The sequence below is a fragment of the Coregonus clupeaformis genome, chromosome 16, assembly GCF_020615455.1.
Source record: "Coregonus clupeaformis isolate EN_2021a chromosome 16, ASM2061545v1, whole genome shotgun sequence".
In the NCBI taxonomy this organism is placed as follows: Eukaryota; Metazoa; Chordata; class Actinopteri; order Salmoniformes; family Salmonidae; genus Coregonus; species Coregonus clupeaformis.
This window is the reverse complement of record NC_059207.1, coordinates 57,657,920-57,671,983: the sequence shown is the minus strand read 5'-3', so window position 1 is coordinate 57,671,983 and position 14,064 is coordinate 57,657,920. Positions and strand designations below refer to the sequence as shown.

Here is a 14,064-nt window from a genome sequence, read left to right as displayed (position 1 = left end):
ACTGCACATGATGTCAGCAGTTTACCTGGTCCCCGTAGCGACAGCAGAGACAGTCTGTCAGAGGTGGTACCCAGGAGTACCTGCCTGCCACTCCTAATTGTCAGTTTTGTTGTAAAGCCTGGTGAGTTGTTCTTTTGACCATATTTCTGAACTTACATAAACAGTATGTCATACACATGATTCCCTATATTTAAGTTTGAGAACTGGTATGTAAACTACAGCTTTAACATTGACAGGTACTTGTCTGTGCATGTGTCACACCGTCTTGTTTACAATTTTGTGCATTGTGGAGGGCATTAGTGACGCATCTTGCACAATGGAACATTGACTTAACAGTGAAGTTGAAAGGTTATTACTGCAAGGCATATTCATGTTGATCCAACCTCTAGTTTTGTGAATGGGGCTCTAGAACATCAACAACTACTCTAGCTACAGAACAAAACTCTAAAGTAAATCACTGATTTTTTTTGTACCTTTTGCATCCCTTTGATATTTTAAGTAGAAATTGTGCACAAATATTGCATTTAATAGCCTGTTATATTAAATGAAGTGCCCTTTAATATAGAGCACATGGAAAATTCTATAAATCTGACTTGCTAAAACTCAATAAATATGACTTCTGACTTCTGATCTATCATTCCAGTGTTAATACTAATTGTAATTATTTTGCACTATAGCCTATTTTATTGCCTTACCTCCATAACTTGCTAAATTTGCACACACTGTATATTATATGTATTTCTGTTGTATTTTTGACTTTGTTTTGTTTTACCCCATATGTAACTCTGTGTTGTTGTTTTTATCGCACTGCTTTGCTTTATCTTGGCCAGGTCGCAGTTGTAAATGAGAACTTGTTCTCAACTGGTTTACCTGGTTAAATAAAGGTGAAATAAATAAAATAAATCAAGACTTACTAAAGTGCTAACATTTCTAAAAAGTTTTCACCATCATTGTAAGGGGTGTTATTATTTTGTTTCTTTGACTAAGTCATTTCTGAAGATTATTATTATTTCATGTGATTAGTGATTCATTTTAGGTTAATAAAAATGTGTCCCTCATTTTAAGGTCAACCCTGTTACGTGAACTGAACTCTCGTTTTAATATGGTGAAACTATTCCTTTAAATAAAATACATTAAAATGAAACATTGAACATCTCATAGTTATATCATAGTGTAAAAGCAGGTGAGCTGGTTTGGCAGAAAAAAATATTTGTGGTGGAAAACTGAGCAGGTTGAGCTCACACGTCAGCCGTTACCCATAGTTACAGGCTAGAAATGTTTTTAAATTAAGTTGCCCCTCCCTGTTGCACAGAACAAACTTCCATTCCCCCTGTCATAAGGGGATTTATGGCTGATTTAAGATAAAATTGTCAACCCTGTTACTTTATTTGGGCTTTAATGTGCACTTACTATAGTCATTTTATAATTTAACCTCAACCAAAACACTTGCTCACTTCGAGACAATCAACCTGGGTCCTCTTATGAGGACCCCCACTGCTGAAGAGGACTGTAAAAAAAAAATACTATTTAAAATGAAATAAGATACACAAAAGAGAAAACACAATGAATAAAATAAAGTAGGTGTCACAATACCAATGGAATCCTATCTGCACACTGTTGCCACTGACATAACTGCCTATACTGAAATAAACACTAGCAGCTCAAACACCATCTGGCCCATGACAACGTCCCCAGTCCTGGCCCCAGAGACCCGAGGGGGCACAAATCCCCGCCCCTGCATCCAACGCACTCCACCCCAGTCAGAAGTTTGGTAACGAGTTAGTACGCCCCCTATTGACATCGACAGGGCTGTAGTGGAGAGGGTGTAAAGCTTCAAGTTCCTCGGCATGTACATCAAAGAGGACCTGACATGGACCAACCACAGGCTACTGAAGAAATTCAGGGAGAGTACAGGGAGTACAGGAGGGGGCTGAGAACACCCCTGTGGGGCCCCATGTGTTGAGAGCCAGCTAGGCAGAGGTGGCCCTCAGATCCTCAAGAAGTTCTACAGCTGCACCATCGAGAGCATCTTGACAGGCTGCGTCACTGCCTGGTATGGCAACGCCTGGTATGGCAACACCCTCAACCACAAGGCTCTACAGAGGGTGGTGCAGATGGCCCAACACTTCACTGAGGGGGCGAGCTCCCTGCCCTCCAAGGCATCTACACCAGGCGGTGTTTGAGGAAGGCCCAAAAGGTTAAGGACTCCAGTCAACCGAGTGAAGGACTGTGCACTCTGCTACAGCTTCTACAACCAGGCCATCAGACTGTTGAACAGCTAACCTTAGCAGTCTCCCTGCAGAGACCTGCACCTTGTGACTACTACACCCTTGAGACCATCTGCACCTTAGAGACTATTTTCACTCTCCACACATCCAACCCTTACACACACACACCCACCCACACACACCCCCACACACATTGTGTGCAGCTGCATTCTGAATTGATGATTACTTGTGTGCTGCCAGCTGTGGGCATTTGGGCAGGATTGAAACAAACCCAATCTTCATTTACGTTGTGATGCAGTCAAGACCACAAGTCTCACAAAACTCAGTATTGGACGAGACTGACCGTATAACCAAAATTATCCTATTTACACTTAGTAGTCAATTGTGACAGTAGAATAAATGTTTCTGATTCATATCGATGCCACATAGGCTGTTTTCTATATGAGAAGCTAGTTTTTAGGGGCAGTTGCTCTAAGTTGAACAGGTGCTCTTTACAACAGACTTAAAACTAGGTGAAATAAACCAGGTTTTTCTCTCACCAAGTTAGGTACTCAATTGGTGGAATGACCCTATGATCTGTGGAATTGTGTGTTTAATATGTGCTCCACAAACACAGAATTAAATGTGAATGATAGAATCTCTATGGGCTCTACAGTGTGTCTAGGGTTGAATGTTTGTGTGGGTTTTACTCACCATCATTGGTATGTCTCACACAGTCCTGAAAGACTGCATGCCACTTCTGCTGTTCTTTCGCCGTCGCCACACAGAAGTAGTAGTGGTGGGCATACGGGTGCCACAGGATCAGAGGGAACTCGGTGGCGCACTTCAGGAACGGAGAGTTGCCCACTTTAGCCTTTACACCTGAAACACACACACACATATTCCTGTATCAGTGGGTGGCCACGTCGCCCTCTCTGCATGGTTTTGGAATCATACACTCATACTGAAAACAACTTAAAGGCCCAGTATAGTCAAAAAGCAGATTTTCCTGTGTTTTATATGGTATTTGAACACTAGTAGTTTAAAGTAACACTGCGAAATTGAGAAACACATGATCACACCTACAGCCTCAAGCTCTTTAGAACATCAAATAACATTAAGCTTTTCATAATAAGAACCGTATGAAGCCTCCCCATTTAAAGGATTATATATGACAGTTGGGCAATTGAGCAGTTGTAACATGTGCCTCACACCCACCCCTCCCCTGCTACTCTCCTCCACACCTCCCCTGGTTTTCAGTCGTAACATGTTCTCACCAGGCAGGCTGTTGTTGAGCAGCTCCAGGTACTGATCCATCGAGGTCAGCACTTTGTATCCGGCACAGTTGATGGTTCCCTTGGGATGCAGCCCTCTCTCATGAGACTGGACGGGAACACAAGGACATGGTAGATTTAAGAGAATGATACTAGCAGATATAGTAGCCTTTTATTAGCTAATTCACTAATATTGACATAAAATACACCATCATAATGCAACTGAGCTAAGGTGTGTGTGTGTGTGTGTGTGTGTATATATATATTTTTGGAACCAAAAATCTCAAATTTGGACTCATCAGATCAAAAGGACAGATTTCCACCGGTCTAATGTCCATTGCTCGTGTTTCTTGGCCCAAGCAAGTCTCTTCTTCTTATTGGTGTCCTTTAGTAGTGGTTTATTTGCAGCAATTCGACCATGAAGGCCTGATTCACGCAGTCTCCTCTGAACAGTTGATGTTGAGATGTGTCTGTTACTTGAATTCTGTGAAGCATTGATTTGGGCTGCAATTTCTGAGGCTGGTAACTCTAATGAACTTCTCCTCTGTAGCAGAGGTAACTCTGGGTCTTCCTTTCCTGTGGCAGTCCTCATGAGAGCCAGTTTCATCATAGCGCTTGATGGTTTTTGCAACTGCACTTGAAGAAACTTGCAAAGTTCTTGACATTTTCCAGATTGACTGACCTTCATGTCTTAAAGTAATGATGGACTGTTGTTTCTCTTTGCTTATTTGAGCTGTTCTTGCCATAATATGGACTTGGTATTTCACCAAATAGGGCTATCTTCTGTATACCCCCCTACCTTGTCACAACACAACTGATTGGCTCAAACGCATTAAGGAATGAAAGAAATTCCACAAATTAACAAGGCACACCTGTTAATTGAAATGGATTCCATGTGACTACCTCATGAAGCTGGTTGAGAGAATGCCAAGAGTGTGCAAAGCTGTCATCAAGGCAAAGGGTGGCTACTTAGAAGAATCTCAAATATATTTTGATTTGTTTAACACTTTTTTGGTTACTACATGATTCCATATGTGTTATTTCATAGTTTTGATATCTTCACTATTATTCTATTATTCTAAAAACCCTTGAATGAGTAGGTGTGTCCAAACTTTTGACTGGTACTGTATGTGTGGGTAAACATGGGACATTTGAATGAAATTCTCCCTTACCGCTTTGTTGTCATAGTAGTTGATGTTGTAGGAGTCAGGAACGAAGAGGAAACGGTTTCTCCATTTCTTGTTCTCCTCCAGAAACTGGAACAGAGCTCCAGAGAAGATGGACCTATTCTCCAGCGGGGCCTGAGTGGGACAGACAGGGTGAGTCAGTACACATCCCAATGATGACTGGCATGAAGGGACATCACTTCTGTGTGGATAGATCCATATTCATGGACCATATCTTTTTATGTCAAACAATAAATTCCATGATTTTGTAATACTCCAGAAAGCCAAGGAGTGGCCTAAAACTTAAAGCCTTTGCGTTCCTTTAGAAACATCAGGCATACTTATCCAGTACTTATACTACAATCCATGTGTGATACTACTGTCTGTAAGTGATGACTCAACTGTAGCCTAGACACTAGAGTAGTGTTGTTTAGTTTACCCAATCATACGCCCAAGAGAACAGCAGGCATTTCTCCCCCCAAAAAAGTGTATCCTATTACTTTTATAGTGCACTACTTTTGAACAGCGCTACATAGGGAATAGTGTGGCACTTGGGATGCGGACCAAGACTTTAGTCACTTCCACACAACTTCATGTAGTTAGCATTCTGAGTGCAGCGGTAGCACCAGACAGAATGTAACTGTTTCTCTTTACAAGGGAATGGCACTGTGCAGCCTTTAAAAAAATGTATAATAAACCATGGCTAGAGACACTGGACACCCAGGAGAATCCTAATAAAGAATTTACTAGGTGTGACTACTATGACGTTACTCGCCCTAATGTCAACTGTAGCAGTTGTTCAAGCTTACTTCTCACTCCGTCAGTAGCGCGGTTAATTTGAGATCTCTCACTGCAGATGAGGTCACCACGACACACCACGGCTACTTGTTCTTCACTAGCCCTGCTAACTAACATCTGCTACACAGAGATAGAACCATAGAAGGAACATTGAGATCTTTCCCTCCGTACCATGGAACTCTCAAGCAGACTCATCTGGCTTAAGTGGAAGTGGCCTACAAATCAGGGCTACTCTCATACTGTATTTATAATAAACTATCTAGTGATCTAAACACACTTAAATCTTCAGAACACACTAAAAGCATGGGAGTGTAAATCAGCATTATATCTGTCCTGAGTCACTCTTAGATTGCCATTCATTTGATATAGTGTGAGGTGAGCTTTTTCAGGTTCACCATAATGTGGGAAAAGTGTTCCAGATGTCAGTTCCAGATGTCAGCGCTTCATTATTCCATCACCTTCTCAGGGAAGACACAGTAGGAGTAAAGGAGTATAGGAGAGCGGGACTGGAGAGGAGGACGTGGTAGTTACCTTGCGGCGCAGTAGCTGTGGCTGGGGCCCCCCTCCTCCCTCGATGTCAAAGCGGACCTTGTTGAAGAGGGCCACTGCATACTGCTGCTCATACAGACGGCCAAACTCTCCAATCACCTCGCTTGTCTGGGCTGCATTGGGAAGGAGAGGCGGGGTCAGTTGTTACAAATCAAGTGGTGTATAATGACAGACTGCCTCACACTACAAACAGTAGGCTCCTGCTCTATTGGCCATTCTGGCTCAGACAATGCTTACTTAATGACACATTCCCCTTGTCAACAGTGATGTATTAGTTAGTGTATTCTGAATTCATGTGTTACGTAATAGTCTTTTAGAGAGCAAACGGTCACTTTTTTTTTTTACAGTGCACAATTACCTCAATTCCTATTTACTATGCTTATCACGGTGTAAAAACAACAACAAATGTTTCCAAGTTGAAAGTCAAACAAAGGCTTTGAAGAATGTACAGCATTTCACACAGACCTTTGTGTCCTTTATCAGAATGTCCACACGGCCATGTTTGCATTACCCTGAGTGAGCCTTCAGTTCACAGCTCCTTTCACTCTACCCAGTAATGGAGTTGGCATGGAAACAAACCTGGCACACTATCAAACTGTTTGTGAAACTGAAAAGGTCCGACTTCAAAGTGATATCCTGCACTAGGGCTGGAAATTGCCAGGGACCTTTCGATACGATATCATGATACTTAGGTGCTGATACGATAAGTATTGTGATTCTCACAATTGTATATGTATTGTTATTTGATACTGTAATTTTATTGTGATTCGATGTTCCAAACATATTGCTCCCAATATGTCTGCCGCAGAGGGACAAGAGAGAGCCAAGAGAAAATGTAGCTCAGCTGGTCCTCTGTAGCTCAGCTGGTAGAGCACGGCGCTTGTAACGCCAAGGTAGTGGGTTCGATCCCCGGGACCACCCATACACAAAAAAAAATGTATGCACGCATGACTGTAAGTCGCTTTGGATAAAAGCGTCTGCTAAATGGCATATTATATTATTATTATTATTATAAAAATGAGTTTTGATCAGTCATGGAAATTAAAAAAGTGCTGAAAACAAATTGGCTTCCCAGTTAAAAAGAAATTGGAGAACAAGCTATGAAGGAAAAATACTGGAGTTTTGGTGCAGGTACAGCCAACTAGCGCAAATATAATATTGCAATATTGTCAAAAAAAAATGATATACAGTCAAAGAGAATATGTAACTATCGATTTTTTCCCCCATCACTACCCTGGACCTTCTCCAACAAACTATTTTAGCCCTTTTTTTATTTGACTCACCTACCCAGTGAGGCCATTTCTGGTGTTATCTGTCTCTTTATGTCTAGGCTATTTCAGAGAGAAGGGAATAAAGAAAAAATGTCTAATTTGTTTACCTATTTCTTGTCTCTTTATTTAGAGAGAGTGGTGCTGTAAATGAAGCGTAGCAAGGAATGGTCTTCTGGCAGGGCAGAGGGCTCTGGTCAGAAGTAGTGCACTATGTAGGGAATAGGGTGCCATTTGGGGGGGTGGGGAGAAAGAGCGAGAGCGAACCAGGCCAGTAAGGGAAAGAAAGAACCGCCTGACTGGTGCCAAATAGCTTGGGTTCTCCTGAAAGAGGACGACGAGAGTCCTCCCACCTACTGCTCTTTACACCAATCATATTCTAAGCCCACCAACCCAAGTCCACACAGGACCCAGCTGAGGAAAAAAGCTGCTAAAATTATAAATAATTGAGTGTACGTGAGTAGTAGCCCAACCAAGGCCAAACAGGCTAGGTCTTAGTGACTAAATGGTATTGCCAAAACAGAATTACAAAATTGGCCAAATTTGTATTTCTGATACTATAGCACTTATAATGGGAAATATGTTTGATAGTAATTATAGTTGGAGCAGAGATTATCTTTCTCTGATCCCATCTGTTCTGCATTACGGTTATTAAATGTTTCTTTTGCTGGGACTGGGAGAGAGATGGTTGGGGGAAAATAATGACAGATGGATCAGATTTGCTTTCTAAAGACTGAGGCTACAGTATAATTAAGGGCTCTGGTAAAGCCATTAGGCAGGCAAGAGCAGCGTCTGGGGGGGGGACTGGACATTAGAAGGAACTGGGTTAGTAAGGAACTGGGCTAAGACATGGGGAGGGGTTGAAAATCACCAATTATTTTGTGGGAGTGGCAGGCTCACAGCAAAGTCCACCTTGTGTCACTCCATCCTATGGCCTTCCAACACAACACAGGCCTTCCATAAGATTACTGAACCGAGGTGCTGATGGGCCAGTGTCTCAACAGAAGAGGGAATAAAGTAACAACTCCTCTATCCATCTTCATTCTTCCACTTAACCAGGCCACCCACCACTCTCTCGCTGTCCATCCCCTGTCCTGTGCCTCAGAGTAGAGCGTGGGTCTAGCAGAGACTTGAGGACCATGGTACAGAGAAGGAAGAGCAGGTGACATGGTGGTGGTAGTTTTAGGGTAGCCGTTCATAGCTGTATCACTGTTTGTGCAGTGACTCACAATCCATCTTGAACAAACATCCTGCCAAAACCGCACGTTGCTCCTCCACTCCCAGTCAGTCCAAACCCGTCCAGTCACCAGACGCTTGCTCAACTCTCCCACAGATTCTGACTGCATAATCCCTTAGTTATGAGAGCTTGGTCAAAGACAATGGATGGATCCACAGGCCACAACTATTCAGTCTTAGGACACCTCCTCTAGGTGGAGTGAGCCGAGCCTGGGTGTCAGTACTTTTCTGCTCTCTTGCCAACTCCTTATGAATTTGTCATGTATGGCATGACAATGGCTGACAAGGAGTTGGCCAGATAGCAGAAACATATCTGGGACTATGCTAGAGTGAGTCTAATGCACTGCAACTCTGTTGCAGAAAAAGCTATAAATATGGTCAGGTCAGTGTTGGTAATACTGGCCGTGACCCCACTCTCCGAGGGTGTCTCAGGGAGAGTTGGGATATGCAAAAAACACATTTCTAATTCACACATGGGTATGAATACACACTTGTATATGTGTGAAATAGGACCAATACTGTATAAGCACCGACCAAAAGTAATGGTATTATGAATTATTGGAAAGAAATAAGGTTAAAGAATAGAAAGGACCAAACACTATAATTAAAACTTTTCTGTTTGACCTGACAAAGATCCTCTGGATCAAAACATTGTCATTAAAGGTGGTAATTAGAACTAAGTAAACAGTGAATGGCCTTTTGTTTTTGTTTTTTTCATGTATGCATCATTAGCCAAGCACCTACGTTTTATTTCTTTAAGGATGTGCGTATGACCAACCATTTCTACCGAAATAAGATGACACAAAGTTTGGGAAATGTCCTGCCCTGGTTGGCCAGCTGGCTGACTGGGGAGAAAGTCTCTGCGGAATGTAACCATTAATAACACAACTTAGTCTGGGGGGGGGGTTAGTGTTTTCATAGTGCTACTGATGGAACAAAACCTGGAAATCGGTTCAGTGGTTATGGTCCCTTTAAAGACCCACTCCAGCTATTTTTTAACTTTTCCCTTTGATAAACAAAAATACACAAGCTGAACCAGAGGGAGAGGGAGCTAGGAAAGAGAGTTGGCCTGGGAATGGTTCCCATGTTGGGGGTGTGGTGAAAACAGTCACTTTTGAGAGCTTGGAATGACAGGCCTGAGGAGGAGTAACAACCACAAGATAGTGAGTGTGTGTGTGTCACTTGATTGAGTCACATACTGACTTAGTTTCATGTGATCAGGGCGAGACAGTTATACTCTTCTCATCGTTCCCAAACATGACAATAGAATAGCAATCATGATGAAATTATACAGACAGAGTGGCAGTCTTTATCCTCTGTTAAACGTGTTTAGAAAGCCTACAAGTGATTGAAGTCACAAGGTAACTGAAAGAGCACTATATGGCTTTGGCAGACTTCATAACACTACCAAGATTCACAAATGAGGTGTGAGCGGTTGGTTTGGAGCATAGCATGACACAGTTGACATACTCAACACCGTCCTTTGATTTACTCGGTTGTTTTTAAGTGAGGCATGCTCACATGGTGGCAGGATCAATGGACTTCTTCAAAAAAAAAATGAAAAGCTTAATTTATCTCAGTCCATGATGTCTAACTAGACAGCATGCGGGAACTGGGCTCAGATAATACAGCCCCTATTCAACTGGCCTTTAGTGTCTTGTAGGCTACAGTTGAATGAACCTCCCTGGAATTTCCCTGTTACTCTTCTGTGAAGGTGAAACTCTCCGACTCTGACCTTGTGCTGTTGCTGCTGTTCGTAAACTTCAGCCGAATCAAAAATGGAAAATCTACTTCAAAACATTGTGTTGTGTGAAAACTAGCCTACAGTCCTGTGGGCTTCTGTCTTAGGTGCGTCCTAAATGGCACCCTATCCCCTATATAGTGCACTACTTTTGACCAGGGCCCATAGGTCAATATAGGAAATAGGGTGCCATTTTAGATGCAGCCTTAGTTGACACTAGATTCCATAATAACCAACCCTGTGCCCTAGAAGTTTGGAGCCTGAGTGTAAGAAATGTGATTCAGATGTGTGTGTGTGATTTCTCTCTGCAGTGCGAGGATGGGTGAGGGTTTCTTGTTCTTCATGAAGAACAGGAAGTGTCTCTCCCCCACTGTCAGAGTGGTGAGGGGAAGGAAGGGAGGGAGTGAGGGAGGGATAGAGTGCTGACAGGGCATGTGCATTGTCTCACATCAGATGGCGTCACTCCTACGCAACACTTGTCCCTCAACCGATTGTAATGCTTTTGATGTATAGTCCTAGTACATACTGTAACATACACAGTGGCATTTTACAGGACTCTACTAACCAAATTAGGAGGCACAAAGAGCAATTGAAATTGAGCAAATCAGAGTGCTGTAATTCAAATCACTATCGCAGACAATTGGGTGTCACATACAATATGCTATAGTGCACGGACTGAAGAGTTTCCTTCTGTGCATTGTGTAAATGCACAGTTGCTAGGCAGCAACTAGGCACAAGGGCCATATTCTTTCATGTGTTAGTTAGGCAGTCCAGGTCAAAATCATGATTGTGTATACTATAAAGTGAATCTTTACACCGTCAAGCAGTAACACTGAGGCTGAGGGCAATAAGGTCATTGCAATTCACCATATTACCATCCTCCATTCAAAGAAACACTTTATTTTCCCTTTTAATCCATTTTTCATGGAGAAGAGATAGACGAGTTAAAAGATGGAACAGAGAGACAGGGGGAGCATCTTAGCTCTGTTATTGTGAGACTAGCTGACGCTGGTGTGCTGTCGTGTCCCAGCCTCGGCTAATTGTGTTGGGGGCCTCAGCAGTGCTGAGTCTGGGTGAAAGCTGGGTTACTGCGTACCGTCCTGTCATGTCCCAATGCCTCCCTGGAGAACGCTCGGCCTCAAATGGTACCTTATTGTCTTTAAAGCCACTATTTTTTAGCAGAGCCCTATGGGCACCGTACTCCCTATCTAGTGCACTACTTTCACGTCTATATAGGTAATAGGGAGAACTTCATTGGGAGAAAGGACGTTTGAAATGCTTTTCACATTTGTATCACAAACCATTTTTTGGGAAAATCATGAAAGTGGCCAAAAGTTGCAGGAATGTCATGTGTTGAAGAGTATATTGTCCCAAACAATGTCTAAAAAAATAATTAAAAAAAATAAGGTACTTTTGAGATACTCATATTAATATTTGTAATGTTGAATAAATTAACGTGAAAAATTGTATTTGAGAATCTAGACATACTCAATATTTAAGAGCAGATAAGGAGTATAATGACACCAATATGTTGCTGCATCATGTACGGTTCACAGATCATAGGGTCTTGCAAGAGGCATGTATAGGTCTAAAAAGGTCTAAAATGGCCACTTTCAAAATTATTTTATCAAAAATGGTTTGTGATACAAATGTAAAAAGCATATCAAACATCCTTCCTCTCAATTAAGTTTCTATGTGAGAAACACTTTACATGTTGTGTTTATATTTTTGTTCAGTGTGTATGTGTGGGGTACAGATATGAGGTAGTAATTTAAAAATCAAGATAATCCATGCAATTTATTACGTGACTTGTTAAGCACATTTTTACTCCTGAACTTATTTAGGCTTGCCATAAAGAGGTTGAATACTTATTGACTGAAGACATTTCAGCTTTTCATTTTTAATTAATTTGTAAAAATGTAGAAAAACAATTCCACTTGGATATTATGGGGTATTGTGTGTAGGCCAGTGACGCAAAATCGAAATATAATGCATTATAAATTCAGGCTATAACACAACAAAATGTGGAAAAAGTGAAGGGGTGTGAATACTTTCTGAAGGTACTTTATAAACCCAAGTCCGAAGGGCGGCTTGCAGAGTTTAGCCTATGATTATAGTGAATTTGTATTTGATTTTGAATAGCCTAGTAATAGGGCATTTTATATTTTTATCATTAATAGGCTGACATTACCTTTAGCTACAGAATATCTCACCACCGTGCTTTTCCTCTCTGTCCTTCATTCCTTTCTCGAGGTGCAGAGACAGGGGCTGTCAACAATTTAATTAAATATGTTTTGTTGTGAAAACGTTATTATCAAATGTTCACAAACAGATTTCACGTTGTTTCCCAAATTAACCACTGGGTAGCTGCAGGAACAGGGTTGGAGAACCCATGGCATACAGAATTTGGGAGGAATGTCACCTGTCATGCAGCGAGAGGCTGCATGCTCCTCAAACAGTGGTTGATGCGTGAAGTGAAAGTGTTATTTTAAGCCCAGACATTTCTATATGCAATCCTGTAGAGATTTGATGGTTGCCACTAAAAAGAGGAGGATCCCAGCTGCTACTATATTTATTTTTCAGCTGCTTCACTATGAAACCGGAGTTGCTAACCTGACATGATTTTAAAACAAATTGCCTTCATTCACTATTCGAGTGCATCGAAACAAATTTTAAGTATCAGTAAAGACAAGATGAAATTGAGAATAGCCTGATGAGAGAACAGCGTGTGCAGCCTGAGGCAAGGAACAGAGCGCCAGCTTTTTTTGCGACTTTTTCAAATAGTCAACTGCCTAGTCACATCACGCAGCCCATAAAAATTATAAAGACATTCTAAGGTTTGTATCATTCACAACTAAATTTGCCAAATAACTCTAAATCTAGCGTATAGGACGTGTTTCAAATGATCACTTTTACGCTCAACATAGCCACTTAACATGCGCAATCGCTATGGAATGGGAAAAATTTCCTTTCTATTTTATTCAGCTAAATTCAATAATATTATTCTTACTATAAAATCATATAAAATAATATCACGAGACTTATAAGCATATCTTTTCTGCTAAATGAACTAACCTACAGCCTATGGCATGGCACATAGCCAGATAACATACAGTAGGCCTACTCATAGTCGGTTCTTCTGAAATACATTTTCTTCATATCATGTTTCTTTAGACCTGCCTAAAATAAATGATGGATTTATTGTGACGGTGTGTATTAAATGAATTTATTACACTTTTAAATGTAGGATGTTCCAAAGGTGCGCATAAGCAGCTTGTATGTATGGAGGCCTGGATATTCTAAACATGTTTATGTTAATTAACGGTCAATTACTGTGAGACCGGCTGTCATTTTCAAGACAATAACCGTGTGACAAAATGTCATGACCGCCACAACCCTTGCTGCAACCCTATCCTACTCAGTCTCAAGATGATGACCTCAGTTCTGAAGTTCAGTCTTGGAACATGGCCACGTGTGGAGGGATTCCCAGACGGTAGCTCCTATCAGCATCAAGGCAACTCTAACTCTCTCTCAACAGAACTGGACCAGAATATAAGCATGACGAACACCAAGCAGCCCGTAAAACAGGGAAATTAGTCATGACACAATGATATCTGATGATTCAATCATTAACTATTTAAACTGTACGGGAACAGCCACCTTGGCTACATCCAGAATATTGGGACTTTAATTTTCAGGGAGAGTTCTCGCCCTCTTTGTCTGGCACGCTGTTTAGGTAAATATGTGGTGTGTGTGTGCGAACAGGCGGGCACGTATGTGTCTCAGCACATAATAATGAACACAGACATTTCCTCAGAGCAGACA

The 14,064-nt window shown here is 41.5% G+C and overlaps 1 protein-coding gene across 1 annotated transcript in view; it reads right to left on the bottom strand.

The window, feature by feature from the left end:
- LOC121585194 (protein Niban 2) overlaps window positions 1-14,064 on the bottom strand; it is a 44,641-nt gene that overhangs the window by 22,926 nt on the left and 7,651 nt on the right. Inside the window, exons 2-5 of the mRNA XM_041901616.2 lie at window positions 5,977-6,107; window positions 4,654-4,782; window positions 3,485-3,590; window positions 2,922-3,089 (exon numbers count right to left, since the gene is read on the bottom strand). Coding sequence (XP_041757550.1) covers window positions 2,922-3,089; window positions 3,485-3,590; window positions 4,654-4,782; window positions 5,977-6,107 — 534 coding nt within the window. The remainder of the gene's footprint in view (window positions 1-2,921; window positions 3,090-3,484; window positions 3,591-4,653; window positions 4,783-5,976; window positions 6,108-14,064) is intronic.